A 23,267-nucleotide genomic window follows, 5' to 3' on the forward strand; every position below is an offset into this window, starting at 1 on the left:
TTTGGGCACCACATTTTAAAAAAGACATCAACAAACTGGAGCGAGTTCAGAGAAGAGCGACCAGAATGGTGACCGGTCTGCAAACCATGTCCTATGAGGAACGGTTACAGGATCTGGGAATGTTTAGCTTGCAAAAAAGAAGACTGAGAGGAGACTTAATAGCGGAGTACAAATAATAATAATAATAAAATAATAAAAATATATCAAGGGCTGTCACATTGTAGAAGGATCATCTTTATTCTCATTTGCACACGGAAAGACTAGAAGCAATGGGATGAAACTGAATGGGAGGAGACACAGGTTAGATATTAGAAAAAACTTTTTGACAGTGAGGGTGATGAATGAGTGGAACAGGCTGCCATGAGAGGTGGTGACTTGAGTTCTCCATCCATGGAAGTCTTCACACAGAAGCTGGACAGACATCTGTCTGGGATGATTTAGTGAATCCTGCTTTGCGCAGGGGGTTGGACATTATATGATTTATAAGGGCATCCAAATGGTGCAAAAATAAGTATAAAACTAATTATTATACAGCCGCATGAGTTTAAAAAAAAGCAATAAAAGCAAGAACTTGGCTGCTGAATTGTGTATAGGCAAAAATGAAAATAATTGGCCAGTCATTATAGGATTTTTCCAGTTTTGAAGAACCCCTGTCCCCATCAACAGTTTGTTACTGATCTTTACTCACCATGCCCAGGTCCAATGTTAACATCAATAACTGAGCTTATTGGCTCATTCAGTCAACTCGGGCAGAGTCACAGAGCTGAGCTACTGACTCCAATGCTGATGACATGGGTCAGCGCCGAACTTGGGGAGGGTGTGTAAAGCGCAATTTGTTTAAAAAAAACAAAACATCCAGGGGAGAGTGGTTTAGTGTATTGGCAAACACCTTTGATGCGTGGTCCTTAGCATGTTAAGTACCCCCGCGCTTTTTTTTTTCGCTTTCCCTGCTGCTACCAAATGAGTTAGCACCAATACCCTTACCCTGTACATAGACAGAGCTTTATGAAGCATTTGTCAGTGTCACCCATATTAAGGATCCGATAAGAAGGATTTTCATTAGTTGGTGCACATGGAGGAGTCACTTCTCCCACATTCCCGTCCATATTGCTTGCTGTATATGAGTATATATGTAGTCGGCATGCATCCTGTGGGCTTGTACTTCTGGGCCACTGAGGTCACACACGGGCTGGTACAGCGATCCTGGTGCAGCACATTTCTACAGACCATAATGTCCTGTGCATGGGCCCTTCTTACAGGACAGGTGAATGTTGGCGGATGAGGCTCCAGCTGATACTGTGGGGACCCTGGGCTCCCAGCCTTGTTGATGCAGTGACTATAGTCCTCATGCAGTGCAGAAACAACTGGGATCCGCTCAGCGATCCATATCCGCTGGGATCTTGCAGGGAAGTCCTGGTATTGGTAACGATCTTGCCTTTAAGTGCTCCACAACTGTATTGCTTTCTCACTTGGCAGAGCGGGCGCTTTGTTGTTATTGATGGGTTCTGGGGGTGGCTGATATTGGAGATACAGTCTGACAATGTTGTGTCTGCAAAGCTGCTGAGACTGTAGGGAAGTAACGTTCCTTGGCAGACGTCGGCACCAGCACGCCAGCTTTTCCACTGGCATTTCTTCATCGCTTCCTACATGAGTCATGTACAGTAAATAACATACTCTGCTCTGAGCAAATGACAGCAGCGGGAAATCAGCCCTGCTTTATAGATACTTTAGGGGGCTATTTGTATGTAATGACTGTCATGTCGCTGGCATATGCCACCAAAGAGGGCCACCACTGAGCCCCTATCCATCCTGAGAGTGAAGGGGTGCTCTAGTGTAGTGCCGTGCCCCCTTGTAAGTCTCCCCTCACAGAAACCCAGCTGTCCAGGGAACTGCAGCCAACCTCATTCACATACGGGAAAATGAGCTGTTAGGCATAGTGGCTCATAAAATATTAATAGATTTTTAGCTTCCTTTTTTTTTTTCGCCGTTTCAAAAATTCAAACACTTAATTCTCAGTAATGGAGGAACGCACTGGCCCTATAAAGGTATTGCTGGATTTGTCTCAGAAAGAGCTACATGTGCATATAGTTTGTAGGGGTGAAATCCTGCTGACAGATTCCCGCTAAGCACAGTTGTGGTCCATTGAGATAAATGAGGGTTATCAAAACCTAAAACTTAAAATGCTTCCTGCCATAGATCCAGTTCAGTGCAGAAGAAGAGTGCATGTCGTGCCCAAACCCATTGTTTTCTGGGAGTCTGACCCATCTGCAAGGCAGAGAACCGCTGAGCATGACTCTATGGATGACTTGCTTTGGGCAGATGTTAGCTACAGTAGTCACCCATGCATTAGAATGAACTTTAATGGGAGAAGAAAGAATCAATGAAATAAGGATGTGCATAGCTAATAAATGAATAAGTATATCATTTCATTGATACAAAAAGGACACACATAAGAGCAATCAAATCACTTAGAAACATGCAACGATACAAAAACCATACCCCTGCCCAAATATTAAGCAACTAGTGCAACAAATTGATATAATAATCAAAGGCAACCATGGAAATGAGTTGGAAATACCGGTAACCAGATTTGGTCTACCCCAAATAACCATGCGCTGTAGGAGAGGTGGTATGAATGCAGTGCCCATTGGTGATAAGGGTATGAAGAACTGCTATAGGGCAAATACCTAAATAATTAACGATGCATTAAAATGAAAGCTCACTGCTTTTACTTTACATTGGAAATATATTTGGTTAGTGGACCTTTAAACCACCCCTACTACTGAGATAAAAAATGCATTATTCTCTATGAAAGAGGTATCACTGGTGAGAACAGTAAGGGGCTTCAGTAGGGGCATAATTACTATTTACTTTTGCCTCTCCCTGTTTATGAAAATTGTGAGAGCTAACCCAGCCTACTCCAACAAGTATTTTTTTAGGAATGGGGTGGAGGAGCAATTGGGTATTTTGCTATGGAGAAGTGATGAGCGAATGTGCTCAGATAAGGCGTGTCTGTTTGTTAGGCAATCCCGGCATGTGTTGGGGCTGTTGAATAGCCATGAGACATGCAGCCGCGGGGACTAGAACATATTATTCGAGCACTCCGAAGACACTCTGTTAGCACCAGAGCATGCTCAGATAACACCTTATCCCAGCACATTCGCTCCTCACTACTATGGAGTCCTATGATTTGTATGTACACCCCTGACTATGACCACTGCTCCGCACAGTTGTAACGTTATCTTCTGAAGCTCTCCATAGTCCTATGTGCGACATATCTCTGCCAGTTTAGATTTCCATTCTCGATGTTCACCTGTAATGGCCGTAGATATTAGCAGGTGGAGATCTCATTGCTCTGTTACCTGCAGGGAACAGAAAGACGAGTGGATGTGAATGAATAATGCAGCAGGTTACAGTAACCTGACCTCACTAGCTTCCTTCACCAATGTATGCGTTATAGGTTTTAGCTGAAAGGTCAATTTATCATTTTATTTTTTTAAGTTAGAAAGACATGCTTTAATGTAATAGCTAGGTCTGGTGCTGTACCCCAGCTGCACCTTTCCCCATTGCTTTCAAATAGGTGTTAAGAAAAGACAAAAAAAATAATGCGTAGCTGCAGAAATGTCACTTCTCTATAAATCTTCCCAGGAAGGGGGCAGGTTTAGCTTGATGCCAGAAGAATGAGAGAATGTAATGCCCCTGTTTGTCCTTCGCCCTTCAGGTCTTCTTGTGGGAACTCTTGATGCGGTTTTGGATTCAACTGCTAAGGTGGCCCCATTCCGGATTCTCCACCAAACCCCGGAGTCTCAGGTGTACTGGTCCATCGCTTGTGGTGAGTAATGGAATGACTGTTACCTGGCACATGCCATAAATCGAATGCTCATGTGTTCTTTTCACTTTCTAACCCGCCCTAAGCTAATCCGCAGCTTGAGATTAGATGAAACTCCACAGGGAAAGTAGGTTAAATCACAGGATCCTTGTATGAGAGAACACCGTGTGCACAGTCACAATGTGGTGCATAGACTAGGTTCCCAAACCGTTAGTATAAACAAAAAAGAAAGTCTAGCACTCAACTTCGGTAAACGTGAAAAGACGTTTTTTATTTTGTAGCACTCGAAACGTTTCAGTCCTATCATGGACTTTCATCAGTCAACAGAGAGAAAACCCTATAAGGCACAAATAAGGGAAGTAGTATATGCTTAATTGCGGTGTAACATGTGGATGTAAATACCTCCGGTATACAGTGGCACCTATGGGCCGAGACAGCGGCGGATACCGCGTCTGAAGGCTGCACCCTCATCCTGCAATCGGCACTGTCTCGGCCCATAGGTGCCACTGTATACCGGAGGTATTTACATCCACATGTTACACCGCAATTAAGCATATACTACTTCCCTTATTTGTGCCTTATAGGGTTTTCTCTCTGTTGACTGATGAAAGTCCATGATAGGACTGAAACGTTTCGAGTGCTACAAAATAAAAAACGTCTTTTCACGTTTACCGAAGTTGAGTGCTAGACTTTCTTTTTTGTTTATAAATCACAGGATCCTGGCATGAAGGATACCCAGCCTGCTCACTGAGAAGCCGGCGTGGGAAGCTGCAAGCACATGTTAAAGGCTATGTTCACACATGGCGTTTTAGCTGTGTTTTTTCTTTTTTTCTACAGGAAAAAAAAATCTGCAAAAAGACATGCACTTTTGCCGCTCTCTTCTTTTTTTTTTTTTTTTTGCATTTTCTCTGCGTTTTTAATTTTTCTCCTATTCATTAGAATGTGTGAAAAATGCTGCAAAACACTGAAAGAATTGACACACTGCAGATACAAAAAAAATAAAAAAATGTGAAACGTGTGCATAAGTTTTTTGAAATCTCAGTCACTTTGCTGGTACTCTAAAACAGAGGTCCCCAACCGCCGGTCCGCGGACCAGGACCGGGCCGTTGGGGTTTTTCAGCCGGTCCGCGGCGCCACTGACAGCTAGCTAATTCATTTCTCTAATCAGCGGTAACGGTGACCGCTGACAGAGGAAGAGGCTGCGGCACCGAAGACCAGCTGTCCGGGGGAAGGAGCGGGACGCCGGGAGCAGGTAAGTATCGCATATTTACCTGTCCTCGTTCCACACGCCGGGCGCCGCTCAGTCTTCGCGTCCTCTTGTTCTGACTGTTCAGGTCAGAGGGCGCGATGACGCATATAGTGTGCAATGGCACAGCTTTATGTGGAGCATCTATGGGGCAACGGTGCAGAGCACTATATATAAGGCACAGCTTTATGTGGAGCATCTATGGGGCAACGGTGCAGAGCACTATATATAAGGCACAGCTTTATGTGGAGCATCTATGGGGCAACGGTGCAGAGCACTATATATAAGGCACAGCTTTATGTGGAGCATCTATGGGGCAACGGTGCAGAGCACTATATATAAGGCACAGCTTTATGTGGAGCATCTATGGGGCAACGGTGCAGAGCATTATATATAAGGCACAGCTTTATGTGGAGCATCTATGGGGCAACGGTGCAGAGCACTATATATAAGGCACAGCTTTATGTGGAGCATCTATGGGGCAACGGTACAGAGCATTATATATAAGGCACAGCTTTATGTGGAGCATCTATGGGGCAACGGTGCAGAGCACTATATATAAGGCACAGCTTTATGTGGAGCATCTATGGGGCAACGGTGCAGAGCATTATATATAAGGCACAGCTTTATAAGTTTGAATCACATTGAATCAGTTTGAATCACATTCTCATTATAAATGTCATAATTATATGATAAGTATGCACTAAGCTCCATCCCTCCATAACCCCACCCCCATATGACCAAAGCCCCGCCCCTGCCCCACCCCCACCGGGCCATGGAAAACTGGTCTTGCTTAAAGCCAGTCCCTGGTGCAAAAAAGGTTGGGGACCTCTGCTCTAAAACACTGCAAAAAAGGCTTGTGTGAACATACCCTTAACTGTTGACCACGTGCTCGTTTTTTTGCCAACTGCTTTCTCTCCCATCTGCCCACTAGACCTGAAAGCTCAGCTTATCTTAGCGATCATGTTCTCTCTACAGGGAGCGTGGGGTAAGCCGTTGCTAGACATCTCCTGAGATCGGGCATTTAAATTCAGTACTTGATCCTTCTCTTCCCCAATTTCATCTATCAGGGGTCCCCATACATAAGACAGCTGGTCCAGACAAAACAGTGACGTTTTTGCTGCCTGAGAAGTAAAAAGTGTACGTGGCGGTGCTGGTAGAGTGTGTCGCCATGTCCTCCGACCACCCACACTATAATGCCGGTCTTCTTTGCGTGTATTGGAGACTTGTCAGCCGCTGTTCGTACGTGTGTGTGTGGGCTCCATAGGGACGGCATACCGTATAGCCGCAGGGATGCTGGTGTTAATCTCTGTAATACTTCTCATTATCGCATGCTGTTCTCTCCACTTTCCTTCACAGCGTATCTGTTTACAGCACATAATCTAGGGAGCTTCTTTTGTATCACACAGAGACGTCTAACACAAAGCATTGCTGCGAACGTGCGAAATCTGCCTGACCGCACTGATCGTTTCCTTCTTTAGTTACAATAACCGCGTTTGTTTTCTTAGGAGCCAGCAGGGACGAGATATTAAAACACTGGCAATGGCTGGAGAAGAACGTCTTGAAGACGTTGCCTGTATTTGACTCAAGTGATGACATTACCAGCTTTGTTCAAGGCAAAATTAGGGTAGGTCCTTTTTTTTTATTGGAGTTGTATTTTCATGAGAAAAATCCAAAAGGCCTTCGAAAGCTTCCTGCCTGTAAGTGGAGAACAGAATAACGTAGGATTCAGAAGCTGAGTGATTGCTGGGGTCCGACCACTGGGAACTCCAACGATCCTGAGAAAGCCCACTCTGATTGGAGTGGAGGCCAAGTGCGACCCTTTTGGGGTGTCCCTTTTCAGGAAAACCTGGCTCACAAGCGCTCTTCTCACTGTCCTCAGGACCACTGCTGAGTTTTCACCGCTGCTCCTGGTGTCTAACATTGGCTTGCAGCGTCAATCTCGACCAGAGCAGCAGCCAATCAGAAAGCTTAGGGCCTCCACCAGAATGTCCCGCTCAGACCTGCTGCGCTCACTGATTGGTTACCGGGATATCGACATGGCGTCAGTGCTGCAGCCGATATCAGACCCCGAGAGCAGCGGTGGACCGGAGGACTGTTTTTCTTATATAACAAACTGTGCCCTGACACCAGGATTTTTTGAAGGAGGACAACCCCTATAACATGGTATTCCAGGACTTGATGGCATAGGCTGTCATATTCTGGAGGTTTGGATCCTCACTAGTGACCCTTTACTAGCTGATCCTGAAGGTGACCTTACACATTGGGTGAGTGGTCACTCAGATTGTCGATTTCAGTATAACTAATATATGAAGAACTTGGCACTCACTTATAATGGGAAGTAGTCATCTTAATTGCAATCCATTGTAAAATATAACATTTTGGTCTATTATATACCTTCCTCAGACAAACACATTGCTTGTAGAGTAGGTGACACAAAAAGATGCTGAGAACTTGTCTGATGTTTCTGCATACATGTTAAAGTTACGTCAAGGACACATTAAGCTCAATGTCAGAACATTTTTACAGTTAAGGCATTTTCCAGAAGTTGGAAAATCATAAACTTGCTGTAAACGTGCATTTTTTTGTAAGAGTTAGCTAGATCCCTTTTTGGTTTGTTGTTTGTCTTTTCCCTCTTTGGTAGGTGCCAGCAGACATGCCACAACTGCATTTCCCACATTGCATTCCCACTACATCTACATTTGATCAGGACCCCTCTACAGTTTTTTGTTGTTGAATAGGGTGCATAGTAAGACCTAACATTGATTCTGCCCAAATATGTGCCATAACCTCTGATGGTGCCATATATTGGAGGAGTTCACCATCCAGGTAACAGCACTTGAATTATATATTTCACACAGTCTGCTGCATCAGCGAAACGGCGGGATTAAGGTTTTGTCATGAGGTCGGAGCAATGCAAGCCGTAGCTTCACCCCACCACATATGTCCTTATGTACCCCTTAGCACATGGTGGCAGAAGGGTTGCAGTTTTAGGGACATAATAGGTGGTGTAGGATCTTCTACACTTTCCTACCATTGAGATGCTGCTTGTCCTATGATAAATTGTCTGAGCTCAGCTGATCACTTCTCTTTAAGGGTCTCATTGCTGAAGAAGGGAAAAGCTCATTTGTGAAAGAAGAGGATCCTGAAAAGTTTCGTGAAGCTCTCCTGAAGTTTGAGAAATGCTTTGGTCTGCCTGACCAGGAGAAGCTGGTGACCTACTACTCCTGCAGTTACTGGAGGGGCAGAGTTCCTTGCCAGGGTTGGCTATACCTCAGCACCAACTTTTTAAGCTTCTATTCATTTCTTCTGGGCTCAGAATGTAAGTTTCTCAAATCCAAATAGCCGACTGATGTGTTCCTTCAGGAATAAGTGCTGCTGCATCTTGGCAACCTGCATAATGTTGATTAGCTTTTTTACTATTTTATGTATTTTGTGGTGTTCACTATTTTCATCTTGTGTTTATATATAGGCCTGCATTTATCCTTATGCTAGCTTCTTGTCAGTCTTACATGCCCTTATTGTTCCCTGCATCACCTGATTGTTCAGGAAATAACTTCTAGTTAGTGCATTATCGGATGCCATCAGATTGTATAGGACAAGGAACTTATACACAGTTCCTTTATGGAGGACAGATGACGCACAATGGGGCTCAGCTATGGTCACTGGATGCATGCATGAGCAAGGTAGAATAGGATTCACCTGTAAAAGGAATGTGTCATCAGAAAATGGCCTAAAATATCCATTCTACACATATATAAAAAAAAAAATGATTGACCTTCTTTGATGTTAGTATCAAGTTCCGGTTTATGGCAGCTTCCTGACCATAGAGAGGGATTGTTAGTTTGTTGTCATTTGTAACCTTATGTGTGATTGGTTCTTATAAACTATATAACCTTGCTCTTGTTGGTGTGATGCCACCTCCAGAAGAAGGCAATAATCTTGCACCAAGTATCTTGATCTTTTTGCTTGACGTATAGTCATGTGTAGTATATTAATGTGTTTAGTTTTATGTAGTGCCTCTGTACAATATATGGTGGGTCTCCTTTGCAATTTTTCTGGTTTCCCACTTTTTTAATGCCTTGCTTTCTTTTGTTTTTTCCTTTTGTTAATAAAATTTTGTATTTTTTTATGATCGGTTCTTGTGTACAATTTTTACTTATCTGATTACAAATTATGTTGAATTTACTTTTTGATCCCTGTCTGTGTTTTAACTGAAAAGGTTCGTATAGTCTTTTTTTTTTTGCACAATAAAAACCTTGAAGTACTATACGTCTCAAAATTGCTTGTAGCGCTTATAGCAACAGCGCTTGTGAGTCTTTTACATCCTATAGTCGTTTAAATGTTTTTTTTTTTTCAATTTTTCTTTAATAGTTTTTTAGTTTTCATATCACTATCTTTGTTTTAAGGGATTGTCCACTACTCGGATAACCCCTGCTCAATCACTATGTTCTCCCGCAGTAAAATAACACCTGTATTCCCTTTTGATGCAGCCGATCAGTGCTGGCTACACTTTCCCCTCTTTTGGACAAATCTGACATCTGGAGGGAAAGAGAGCAGATGCAAATCTGACATCTGCGGGTGTCCGTTATGTCCGAAGGCGAGGAGATTGAAACCAGTGCTTACTGGCTGCAGACCCTGACATAGCCAGTGCCAACACCGCAGAACAGTGTTGGCACCAGAGGTGAGTATAGATGTTATCTTATTGGGGGGAAACTTAGGGATTGAGAAAGGGATGTGTGATAAACAACCTCTTTAAAAAAAAAACAAACTTGCAATTTTTACACTTGCCATAGCCTTGACGTTCGCAGCAATGGACTGGACTCGTGCCCTACTGAATTGCAATGAAGCATTTTATTATCATAATATAAGGATATATATACCAAAAAGCGCTAACACACCTTTGAGACCTGCAGCTGATAGTTGCACAGTACTACCAACTGTGACAATATAAATAATCAATTAAAAGAGGAAAAAAAACTATCTGCGCTGGAGTCAAAACGGTAAGAGGACCATATGTGGGCAATGACTCATAAACTCATTAAAACTACTACGAATAAATATAATAGAAACATATGTGTAATAACCTGGTGATGAAGGAACCAGAAAGGTACGACCGCTGATATAGTTGTCTTTCTCCGCTGTGTCTTGGTGATGTTCTGTTCGTTCATGTAATCCAAGGTCAATGCAGTCTGTTTTGCAGGCTTGGCAACAAAATCTTTTAGATTTACGAGGTGCAGATACTGTCCCGGCCGGTAACAGAAAATCTCGCACTCGTTATCTCTGTGCAGTCTCTGCACGCTGCTCGGCTGGGCTGATAGGTACACTGCTGACCGCAGGACCTTCCGTGACGTCACGTACACGTGATAGCTCACGTGACAGCCTATGGAGAGTGTAGAGGGCCAATTCCTACGCGTTTCGGAGCAAGGGAACGTGCTCCTTCCTCAGGGATGGGGATTTTTTCCCCATTTTATTATCATGCTCTTATGAGACCATTATGAAGGGAGAGGGCGCAGGTGAGCTGTGACATCACCTGTTGTGAATGGTGGATTCTGCGTTGCGTACCTTTTATTGCTTACCTTTTCAGCAATCTCATTATCCTCACTGATGGAATTAAAATAAAAAGCGTTCTGTACAGAAGAGGTTGTATGGGTCTAGTATTAGGCCTAGTAGCCAGTGTGATAATTGCCTGATTTCAAATGTTTATTATACTAATATGGGAAATTGGGGGAAAAAAAACCATGAAGAACTTTTTACATTTAATGTAAACACAATATTTAAACAATTGGTCATTTCCTGATGACACTAATTGTATTTAAAGGTGAATCCTGATATAGCAGGACCTTGTTCACACTTACATCAGTGATCGCAGCCAATCACCATTCTGTGTGATCTCCTATTATCACTGAGGGATCCTCCAACCATGGTATTGTTCCTCTTTTCCATATAGGAACACTGTCATGTCATATAAGCAATGATGGACTTGTGGATGTGGAAAGTAGTAACCCCTGTCAATCCGTTAATTGTTGGGTCAGGAGAGGACATGGATTCCCTCTGATCTGATAATAAGGGCTCTCATAATGACAGCATCTGGTCTGTAATCTCCATTATTTTTAGGCTTGTTCATAGGTTTTAGAAGTGTAGAAACGTGGACTGAACAAAAGCAAGCGCTACAAGCATTTACTATTAAATTAAATTCCAGTGATGCTGATCTGTCCCTGAGACGTGAGGATTATGATCTTGGTAGCGGATAGCCTTAATCCCCTATAATGACACTACTTGGTGGCAGTGATTCTGGATATAGAGTAGCACCAGTGGTTGTATGATCAGAGATAATGACGTAAAAGCCCCCCATACACTTTAGATTTTGGCAGAACGATGGTTCAGCTGGTCATTCAGGTGGCAGCCATCTTGCCCGACTCTGCCGAGCCCTCCTGTTCTCTCTATGATAGAGTCACTATCGGACATCTGTGCGGGCGGCTCATCTATAGAGAACAAAAGGATCGGCTGTTAGACATTGGACATACTGTCCAATCGGCACCCTCATACACTTTACTATCAGCCAAATAGCGGTAGGCTCAGCTGGTATTATTGTAATGTGTATGGGGCATTTAGATAAAGATTTCACTGCATGAATTTACATAATGTAGATGTGTGATGTTACATAATAATGTAGATGTGTGATGTTAGATGATGCTGTACATGTGTGATGATAGATGACGGTGTACATGTGTGATGTCAGATGATAATGATGGTGTACATGTGTGATGTCAGATAGCTGGGTTGATGTATGATGCTGATGTTTTAGTAATCCGAATTTTCCCTTTTTTTTAATGCCAGTTAAACTCATTATCTCGTGGGATGAGATCTCGAGACTGGAGAAGACGTCCACCGTTCTCCTCACAGAGAGCATACATGTCTTCTCTCGAGGGGAAGACCATTACTTCTCAATGCTTTTGCACATTAATGAGACTTTCCTGTTGATGGAGCAGCTCGCAGGATATGCTATTAAGAGACTTTTCGATAAAGAGACCTTTGAAAATGATCCAATATTAAATGATCCCCAGCAAATCACAAAGAGGTAAGCACACGATGTTGCGATGAAAAAGAATAAAGTGGCACTCACCAGGAAAATGCTGTGCAAGAAATCGTCCTTTATTGAAGTTTCACCATGAGACGAGTTTTACATGGAGAGGAAGCGCAGACGCGCGAAACGGCCGTAGTCCTTCCTTCACTCCCCGCACCCTCATACGTACCAACCGCCTCTCCATGTAAAACTCGTCTCATGGTGAAACTTCAATAAAGGACGATTTCTTGCACAGCATTTTCCTGGTGAGTGCCACTTTATTCTTTTTCATCGAAATATTCATATACATTTTCTTCAGTGGAGCACCACCGCTTGGATTGGTGCTCGCACATTCCAGATAACCTGCATGAAATTCCCTTTCTAAAAAGACTGTGACATGTTCTAAGTGAAGCCTAATGCCGGTTTACTTCTTTTGTTCAAGCACACGATGTTGGTTGTCTGCTCCATCCTTTCCATGCGTCGTCTTCTAATATTTCTTCCACCTTCTGCAGAAGTCTCTTCTCCTTTGGTCTCTTACACTATGTGCTGTAGTTATAGCTGGTGGCACGTTGTATCCCTCTTACTACATTCTACTGAATCCTGGTTCTCTTACGTCAATCTAGCAGTAGACTTGGGGTTAGTCCTATTTACCCACTTAAAGGGAACCTGTCACCTGGTTTTTAGCTATTAAACTGGTCCCGTTGTGTTGGTATTGATGCAATGTTTTTGTCAAAGAAAAGCTCCAAGTATTAGGTTTAATAAAAACACTTTATATCATTATATAATTCCCCCACATACCTTTCCTTTCAGTCATAGGGGCGGTGACTTTATCTTCTCAGTCACGGATCAGTCAGTGTACTTTTGAAACTAGGCTCGCCCACAGCATTGCATTTGATTGCCGTGACTGGCCCCAAGTCTCGGGAACCACATATCAAATCCCGCATGTGCGCACTGACTCTGGGAGTACAGCCCCAGATTCATGTCAGATGAGCGTATGTGCCAGAGCGCACACAGTAGCGCTCATAGCTCTGATCGGCGCCGGCGCATGCGTCATCTGGCTGTACACCCAGAGTCAGTGCGCATGCCCGTGACGCAGATGGGCACTGCGCACGTGCGGAATTTGATACATGGTTGCCGTGACTTCGGTCCTAATACTTGGAGCTTTTCTTTGACAAAAATATGTCAGGGATGCACACCGCATCACTAAGCACATTGGGGCCTGTTTAATAGCTAAAAACAAGGCGACAGGTTCCCTTTTAAATGCTGCTGGTAATCTCTCTGAAAATAAAGAAACTAAATAACAAGCAGATCACTAGGTCTGTAAAAGTCTGAACTGACCTGAATTGCTTCCAAGAATAGGAATAAATGAAAGCTCAAAAATGAAGGGGTTAATAATCTCCTCCCTGAAGTCAGGAGACGTCATCAGCATCTTGTTCTGAGTCCTGCGTTCTGTCCCATCGTCTTCACGTCCGGGGCATGTGTGATGAAGCTGTGTGTACTTGCACTGATGTCGCCATTCAGCCAGCAGAAGAATTCATCGTTGACCTAATGTAGAAAAGAATAATACATAGAGAACCCTGGTTAGAAGTCCAGTAGACTAGACTGTAGTGTTGATTAAGGGCAGACCAGTTCCTTTTAAATACACGTTTGTGTAGTAGATTTGGAGATTTCAGAAAAATAGCTAAGGGTCAGGATTGCATCAGGATTGCATCAGGATTTGACGCAGGTAAAATCTGCACCAAATCTGCGATTGAGGTCACTGGCAGGTCACCTGCGTTTTTGATGCGTTTTTCATGTGTGTTTTTTTCATGCGGATTTGTGTGTGTTTTTGTAAGCTAAATAAAGATATACAAAAAAAATGAATTGTGATTGTCATTTCTTGTCCAACCTTTTCTTTTACATACTCCATTGAAGAATGTTTACACACACAGATAGATAGATGATAGATACATCTATAGATAGATAATAGATAGATGGAGCTATAGATAGATCTATAGGTAGGTACGATAGCTAGATACATAGATACGATAGATAGATCTATTGTATCGTATCTATCTATCGTATATCTATTTATCAATAGATAGATAGATAATAGATATATAGTTGATAGATATATTTATAGATAATACCAAGCCCAATGTTTAGTAATAAACATAATAAAATGGTACATAAAGAGTTAGGCCGGGATCACACATGCGAGAAACTCGGACGAGTCTTGCATCTTAATACCCGACACTGCCGCCGGCACTCGGGAGCAGATCGTGCGGCTGCATGTATTTGTATGCTGCCACACGCTTCACTCCCCAGTGTCGGCGTCAGTGCTGGGTATTAAGATGCGAGACTCGTCCGAGTTTCTCGCATGTGTGATCCCGGCCTTAAATAAAGACACACACACACGAAATCTGCGTTAGGCCGGGGTCACCCTTGCAAGAAACTCTCATGAGTATCACACCTCCATACCCGGCACTGCCTCCGGCACTCGGGACCGGAGTGTGCGATTGCATGTATTTCTATGTAGCTGAAAGCTCCGGTCCGAGTGCCGGCGGCAGTGCCGGGTATTGAGGTGCGAGACTTATGTGAGTTTCCCCTAAGTGTGACCCCGGCCTTAAAAGCAATATCTGTTTAACTTAAAAAAAAAAAAAAAAATGGTGTGGGCTCCCGTGCAATTTTCTGCGCCAGAGAGGGAAAGCCAGCGACTGGGGGACCGATGTTTGTAGTCTGGGATGGGGTTAATACCCATAGAGCTTCTCAGGCTATGAATATCAGCCCGCAGCTGTATTTTTAGCCTTTACTGGCTATTAAAATAGGGGGACCCCAGCCAAAAAATGACGTGGGGTCCCCCTATAATTTATAGCCAGAAAGGCTACACATACAGCTGCGGGCTGATATTCATAGCCTAGAGAGGGGCCATGGATATTGTCCCCTCCCCCCCGGCTACAAATACCAGCCGTAAGATGCGCCAATTCCGGCGCTTAGCCTCCCTCTTCCCACTGCCCTGTAGTGGTGGCATATGGGGTAATAAGTTGTAATGTCACCTTTGTAAGGTGACATTAAGCCGGCTTAGTAATGAAGAGGCGTCTATAAGATACCTACCGTTACTAATCCTATAGTTGGTAAAGGGTTAATAAAACACACATGCAGAATAATGTATTTTAATGAAATAAAACACCACACAGTTTTGACATCTTTATTGTAAGCTCATTCCTGCGACGCCCTCGTTTTCCTGGAAAAGAAATAAAAAATAATAAACCAACAGTATACTCTGTGTCCGACGTAGTCCATTTAATAACGAGTGTCCTACGACGTGTCCAGCTCTGCTACATCTGGATGCCTGACATCCAGATGTAGCAGAGCTTGTAGATGACCGTTGGAGATAACTCTCCAGTGATCACCTACACTGCAGCGTTCTCACAATCAGATGATCAGCTGACTGTGAGAACCAGCCTAGTGACCGGAGATAAGTCCCAGTCACGTGCACGGCAGTTTTCGCGGTAAGCCAAGTTATCACGAGATCTTAGCTTACTGTGAGAACTGCAGTGGACGCGGACTTCCGGCGGTGTGATAGGTAAGACCTTATTTAAATTAGGAGACATGCATAGTAAGCTACGTTTACGCAGTTACTATGCATGTGACTAATCATTAGATTCGATTTTACCGCATCTAATGATGTCTATGGTAAATTTACGGTGCAGCGACAGAGCGTTGCCGCACTATAAACAGACCTGCTGCGTTCTGGAAAGACGCGCCACATGTCTGTTTACGCGGGTCTGCCGTCTGCGTCTTTTAACGCATAATGGAGATGGGATTTCATGAAATCCCCTCCACTATGCCGTAACATCTGGACTCTGATTGTCTGACACTGTGGCTCTACTCAGCATCAAACACGCAGCGTCTCCTGATCGTGGAAACGTACCCTAACAAGTTCTAAATGAATCAGATCCGAAAGATGTGTCCGCCACAGCCAGTAACCATCTGCCACTCAGATGTGTGCAGCACTATCTCCCAGCTTATTTCCTATGAACAGCAGGTTTCCTTTCTGTTTTAGCAGCTGGAAGGGATTTGGTTATTTGTTTTTCTTAAGCACCAGCAATGTGAGGTAGATATTTCCTTATTCTGCAGGATCTGACAACTTCTGCAATGTCTAATAAAACACCTGGTTCACATTGTAAACCTTATTTTCCCAATGATTCTTAAAGGGGTTTTCCAGTTTTCGAAATACCCTGTCCCCCTCGCCTTCAGTTTGTATTTTAAAAACTTAAACCGTGCTTTACTGCCGCTCCCTTGGTTCAGTGTTGAGTCTCCGATACTTCTCCCGGTGTCCATTATTGTCTGCAGCACTGAAGTTACGTCAGCAGCACTGCTGCCATTAACTGAGCGCAACTCTGCCTGAGTAACTGAGCGCGACTCTGCCTGAGTGACTGAGCGCGACTCTGCCTGAGTGACTGAGCGCGACTCTGCCTGAGTGACTGAGCGCGACTCTGCCTGAGTAACTGAGCGCGACTCTGCCTGAGTGACTGAGCGCGACTCTGCCTGAGTAACTGAGCGCGACTCTGCCTGAGTGACTGAGCGCGACTCTGCCTGAGTGACTGAGCGCGACTCTGCCTGAGTGACTGAGCGCGACTCTGCCTGAGTGACTGAGCGCGACTCTGCCTGAGTAACTGAGCGCGACTCTGCCTGAGTGACTGAGCGCGACTCTGCCTGAGTAACTGAGCGCGACTCTGCCTGAGTAACTGAGCGCGACTCTGCCTGAGTAACTGAGCGCGACTCTGCCTGAGTAACTGAGCGCGACTCTGCCTGAGTAACTGAGCGCGACTCTGCCTGAGTAACTGAGCGCGACTCTGCCTGAGTAACTGAGCGCGACTCTGCCTGAGTAACTGAGCGCGACTCTGCCTGAGTGGGCTGCACAAGCATGGCAATAACAGTGAAAGAATTTGCGGTTCCTTAGAATATTTTTAGTTTACCTTCTGTTACGTTTTATTATTTTTATGTTTCATGGTTTTTACACCATTTTTAACCATGGAATGGAACCTCATATGGACGGACTATTCATTGCACTTGGTGCAGATTAAAGCTTCGTTTTCAGCAGTTTTGCTGCAGAGCGAAATGAAAACTCGCTGGTCTCTTTTTTTTTTTTTTTTTTTTCTATGATGAGAGCTGGGGGTCTTTGCTGTGCTCAGCACAGCTATTTAGCGTTTGCCCAAAAGAGCATCAGGAGCAATTGAACATCCCCTGTGGAGAGTATAATGGGAGGTTACTGACCACAAAAGCATTTTCCATCTCTTATGCAAATAGAGTAAAGCACCACTCCGGCTATTTTTTAATGTATTGAAGAGCTGGAGCGGTGCTTGTAATTTAAGGTCCATTCCCCCAATCTCATACTTACCCGCCGCAGTTCTCTCCTCTATCACCGCTGTTCTGATAAGTCTCCATCAGTTTGTGGCTCCAGCGTTTGTTGGATGAGCCGGAAGTCGCTTTTGCAAGTTTATTAAAGCCTCATTCTGGCTCTCATAGACTTACATTGAACGCTTGTGAACGTTACCTCTGACCTCCTGTCAGTCAGAGGGTCCAGTCACAAGATGGCGGTGTGCGACCAGAGAGGCGCCGATAATAGGTGAAGACGCCGGTGGGTAAATATGGACTACAGGAGGCACTACTCAAATGCTGAAAAAAAAAAACCTAGCTGGAGTGGTGCTTTAAGTAATAAGTCTTAATGGAAGTGTCCATAATTCACATCACAGTTGTAAGTAAAAGGATTTAAAAAAGGAGCTTTAGCTTTTAAACATTTTTTTTCATGGTGCACGAAGTGGACATCATTATACAAAACGGTAAAAGCCTTTGCAGGCGATGGAACGATGGTGTGTGTGTGTAACATACTGGTAGCCCAGTGCTTATAGTCGGGGTCTTGTATTGCTTCCCTGGATGATGGCTGCTTATCCCGGAGCCCCTGGCATTACTCTAGGAACTTACAGGCAGAAGGGTATGTGCACAAGGAGAGATGCCTGAAAAACCACTCAAAAGGCCCTTGAAAAACTCTTCCAATTCATTTCATTTTTATTATACAATGACTTTGCTATTCATATATTCAGTTTTTTGAGTGTTTTTTTTTTCTTGACTTAAAAAAACAAGTGCCTGGTGACTGAAAAGAAAGTGGATGTTACTTCTTTGATGTAGCATCTGGTGGCAAACCCTCCAAACTAGGCAGTGTCCACGCCGATGGCTGCTTGGGATGGACGTGCCATCGGTGCATAGCTGTATGTTGCATCAGCTCATCCATTTATGACCACGCTGTGACCTCAGCAACCAATCACAATGTAGTTTTAATTTTATAACTTTCTGTAAAAATAAAAGCTGGGATCTGATTTGTTGCTCTAACCACTTGTGAATTGGTCATCGATTGAATGTATTTTATGTAACAGATCTTTGTTTTGTTTTTCACTTTGTTTACTTTCTTATCTTGATCTTTTAGGGGTCTGGAGAGTCGCGCTCACAGTGAAAATTTCACTACATACTTTAGACTGACCAAAGAAGAAATATTGAAGGAGGTGCATGAGTGTTTCCTGTGGATACCCTTCAGCCATATGAATGCACTGGGCAAGATGTGTGTTTCTGAGAACTACATTTGCTTTGCAAGCCATGATGGCAGTTTGTACAGCACAATCATCCCATTAAGAGAGGTAAACGCTCTTATCCCATTGTGGGGCCTCGCTGTATGATGTGCTTATGGCCAGTGGCGTAACTACAAAGTTATGGGCCCCGGTGCGAACTTCCAAATGGGGCCCCCCCCCCTACCTCCGTGACGCCCCCCCACCCCCTTCCCCTAGATACGCCTCGGACTGTTGCAGGAATCTCCTGCACTGCAACATGGTGTTGGGTGCCAGCACAGCCCGCACAGTGGTATATCCAGCACAGCCCGCACAGTGGTATATCCAGCACAGCCCGCACAGTGGTATATCCAGCACAGCCCGCACAGTGGTATATCCAGCACAGCCCGCACAGTGGTATATCCAGCACAGCCCGCACAGTGGTATATCCAGCACAGCCCGCACAGTGGTATATCCAGCACAGCCCGCACAGTGGTATATACAGCACAGCCCGCACAGTGGTATGTACAGCACAGCCCGCACAGTGGTATATACAGCACAGCCCGCACAGTGGTATATACAGCACAGCCCGCACAGGGGTAAATACAGCACAGCCCGCACAGGGGTATATACAGCACAGCCCGCACAGGGGTATATACAGCACAGCCCGCACAGGGGTATATACAGCACAGCCCGCACAGGGGTATATACAGCACAGCCCGCACAGGGGTATATCCAGCACAGCCCACACAGGGGTATATACAGCACAGCCCGCACAGGGGTATATACAGCACAGCCCGCACAGGGGTATATCCAGCACAGCCCACACAGGGGTATATACAGCACAGCCCGCACAGGGGTATATACAGCACAGCCCGCACAGGGGTATATACAGCAGAGCCCGCACAGTGGTATATCCAGCACAGCCCCCACAGGGGTATATACAGCACAGCCCGCACAGGGGTATATAGAGCACAGCCCACACAGAGGTATATACAGCACAGCCCACACAGGGGTATATACAGCACAGCCCGCACAGGAGTATATACAGCACAGCCCGCACAGGGGTATATACAGCACAGCCCGCACAGTGGTATATACAGCACAGCCCGCACAGGGGTATATAGAGCACAGCCCGCACAGGGGTATATACAGCAGAGCCCGCACAGGGGTATATACAGCAGAGCCCGCACAGGGGTATATACAGCACAGCCAGCACAGGGGTATATAGAGCACAGCCCGCACAGGGGTATATACAGCACAGCCCGCACAGGGGTATATACAGCACAGCCCGCACAGGGGTATATAGAGCACAGCCCGCACAGGGGTATATAGAGCACAGCCCGCACAGGGGTATATACAGCAGAGCCCGCACAGGGGTATATACAGCACAGCCAGCACAGGGGTATATACAGCACAGCCGGCACAGGGGTATATACAGCACAGCCCGCACAGTGGTATATACAGCAGAGCCAGCACAGGGGTATATAGAGCACAGCCCGCACAGGGGTATATACAGCACAGCCCGCACAGGGGTATATACAGCACAGCCCGCACAGGGGTATATACAGCAGAGCCCGCACAGGGGTATATACAGCACAGCCAGCACAGGGGTATATAGAGCACAGCCCGCACAGGGGTATATACAGCACAGCCCGCACAGGGGTATATACAGCACAGCCCGCACAGGGGTATATACAGCACAGCCCGCACAGGGGTATATACAGCACAGCCCGCACAGGGGTATATAGAGCACAGCCCGCACAGGGGTATATAGAGCACAGCCCGCACAGGGGTATATACAGCAGAGCCCGCACAGGGGTATATACAGCACAGCCAGCACAGGGGTATATACAGCACAGCCGGCACAGGGGTATATACAGCACAGCCCGCACAGTGGTATATACAGCAGAGCCAGCACAGGGGTATATAGAGCACAGCCCGCACAGGGGTATATACAGCACAGCCCGCACAGGGGTATATACAGCACAGCCCGCACAGGGGTATATACAGCAGAGCCCGCACAGGGGTATATACAGCACAGCCAGCACAGGGGTATATAGAGCACAGCCCGCACAGGGGTATATACAGCACAGCCCGCACAGGGGTATATACAGCACAGCCCGCACAGGGGTATATAGAGCACAGCCGGCACAGGGGTATATACAGCACAGCCCGCACAGTGGTATATACAGCAGAGCCAGCACAGGGGTATATAGAGCACAGCCCGCACAGGGGTATATACAGCACAGCCCGCACAGGGGTATATAGAGCACAGCCCGCACAGGGGTATATACAGCACAGCCCGCACAGGGGTATATACAGCACAGCCCGCACAGGGGTATATCCAGCACAGCCCCCACAGGGGTATATACAGCACAGCCCGCACAGGGGTATATAGAGCACAGCCCACACAGAGGTATATACAGCACAGCCCACACAGGGGTATATACAGCACAGCCCGCACAGGGGTATATACAGCACAGCCCGCACAGGGGTATATACAGCACAGCCCGCACAGTGGTATATACAGCACAGCCCGCACAGGGGTATATAGAGCACAGCCCGCACAGGGGTATATACAGCAGAGCCCGCACAGGGGTATATACAGCACAGCCAGCACAGGGGTATATAGAGCACAGCCCGCACAGGGGTATATACAGCACAGCCCGCACAGGGGTATATACAGCACAGCCCGCACAGGGGTATATAGAGCACAGCCCGCACAGGGGTATATAGAGCACAGCCCGCACAGGGGTATATAGAGCACAGCCCGCACAGGGGTATATACAGCAGAGCCCGCACAGGGGTATATACAGCACAGCCAGCACAGGGGTATATACAGCACAGCCGGCACAGGGGTATATACAGCACAGCCCGCACAGTGGTATATACAGCAGAGCCAGCACAGGGGTATATAGAGCACAGCCCGCACAGGGGTATATACAGCACAGCCCGCACAGGGGTATATACAGCACAGCCCGCACAGGGGTATATACAGCAGAGCCCGCACAGGGGTATATACAGCACAGCCAGCACAGGGGTATATAGAGCACAGCCCGCACAGGGGTATATACAGCACAGCCCGCACAGGGGTATATACAGCACAGCCCGCACAGGGGTATATAGAGCACAGCCGGCACAGGGGTATATACAGCACAGCCCGCACAGTGGTATATACAGCAGAGCCAGCACAGGGGTATATAGAGCACAGCCCGCACAGGGGTATATAGAGCACAGCCCGCACAGGGGTATATAGAGCACAGCCCGCACAGGGGTATATACAGCACAGCCCGCACAGGGGTATATACAGCACAGCCCGCACAGGGGTATATACAGCAGAGCCCACACAGGGGTATATACAGCAGAGCCCACACAGGGGTATATGCAGCACAGCCAGCACAGGGGTATATAGAGCACAGCCCGCACAGGGGTATATACAGCACAGCCCGCACAGGGGTATATACAGCACAGCCCGCACAGGGGTATATACAGCAGAGCCCACACAGGGGTATATACAGCAGAGCCCGCACAGGGGTATATGCAGCACAGCCAGCACAGGGGTATATAGAGCACAGCCCGCATCTCATCTCCCCCCCCCCCCCGATAATGGCCCCACAGTCCGGTGAAAAAGAAAAAAAAAAACTCTCCTCACCTTTCCTTTTGCCCGCGCTGCTCCTGGTGGCTGCAGTCTGCCCAGGACACTGCAGGTGCGCGATGATATGACGTCATCGCGCACCCGCAGTGTACTGTCAGAGGCAGAGCGGGGAATGATGGGAGAGGGAGCGTCAGGTGACGCTCTCCTCCATCATTGCATTGAACTATGAATGCGGCGGCGGCGGGGGGGGGAACAGTGCAGCGGCCCACTACTGGCATCGGCTCTTCTGGCATTTGCCAGAAGTGCCCGATGTCCAGCCCGGCCCTGCCCTGACCTGCCGGCCCGGGGCCCCTGACCTGCGGGGCCCGGTCGCAATGGCGACCGCTGCGACCGCGGTCGTTACGCCCCTGCTTATGGCTTATAAGGCATCTGAAGGAGAGGTAGTCTTTATGAAAACAACAGTCAAGTGTCTCATATACTAAACCAAGGCTTACTAAACTTTTTGTTTTTCTGGGTCCCCACAAACTAGACTAAGATAATGCCCCACCTTCATCAGGCTGGCCAAGCTGATGTCTGGGCCTCACCTGTAATGGAATATTCCCCCGCGTGTCATCTACAACTAAGGGGCGATGCACTGGTGCCGAGGTCGGGCTCGCAGTCTGAGCATGTAAGCACATGTTCACACTGGCCACTAAACAGACAAGTAATTACCTGCAGTAAATAAATAAAAAAGCAATAGTGCATGAAAATAACATAGTCTACTTAGTTAACATAATTTTGATTTAAAAAAAGTGTAAAAGCCATCCCACCATGTCACAGTGACCCTGTTCGGGACGGTCCTAACCTCTAATATTAAAACTTTACCATTTGTCAAGTAGCATGCATGTGGATAAGGCTTGAGAAGGACTGAACCCGGCTAGTGGACACCAAGGCATGGGGAACTGCTT

The 23,267-nt window shown here is 46.1% G+C and overlaps 1 protein-coding gene across 1 annotated transcript in view; it reads left to right on the plus strand.

The window, feature by feature from the left end:
* TBC1D8B (TBC1 domain family member 8B) overlaps positions 1-23,267 on the plus strand; it is a 73,380-nt gene that overhangs the window by 5,366 nt on the left and 44,747 nt on the right. Inside the window, exons 2-6 of the mRNA XM_077285212.1 lie at positions 3,722-3,832; positions 6,584-6,702; positions 8,172-8,397; positions 11,916-12,156; positions 18,608-18,815. Coding sequence (XP_077141327.1) covers positions 3,722-3,832; positions 6,584-6,702; positions 8,172-8,397; positions 11,916-12,156; positions 18,608-18,815 — 905 coding nt within the window. The remainder of the gene's footprint in view (positions 1-3,721; positions 3,833-6,583; positions 6,703-8,171; positions 8,398-11,915; positions 12,157-18,607; positions 18,816-23,267) is intronic.

This window comes from Ranitomeya variabilis, chromosome 2 (genome assembly GCF_051348905.1).
Source record: "Ranitomeya variabilis isolate aRanVar5 chromosome 2, aRanVar5.hap1, whole genome shotgun sequence".
NCBI classification, from domain to species: Eukaryota; Metazoa; Chordata; class Amphibia; order Anura; family Dendrobatidae; genus Ranitomeya; species Ranitomeya variabilis.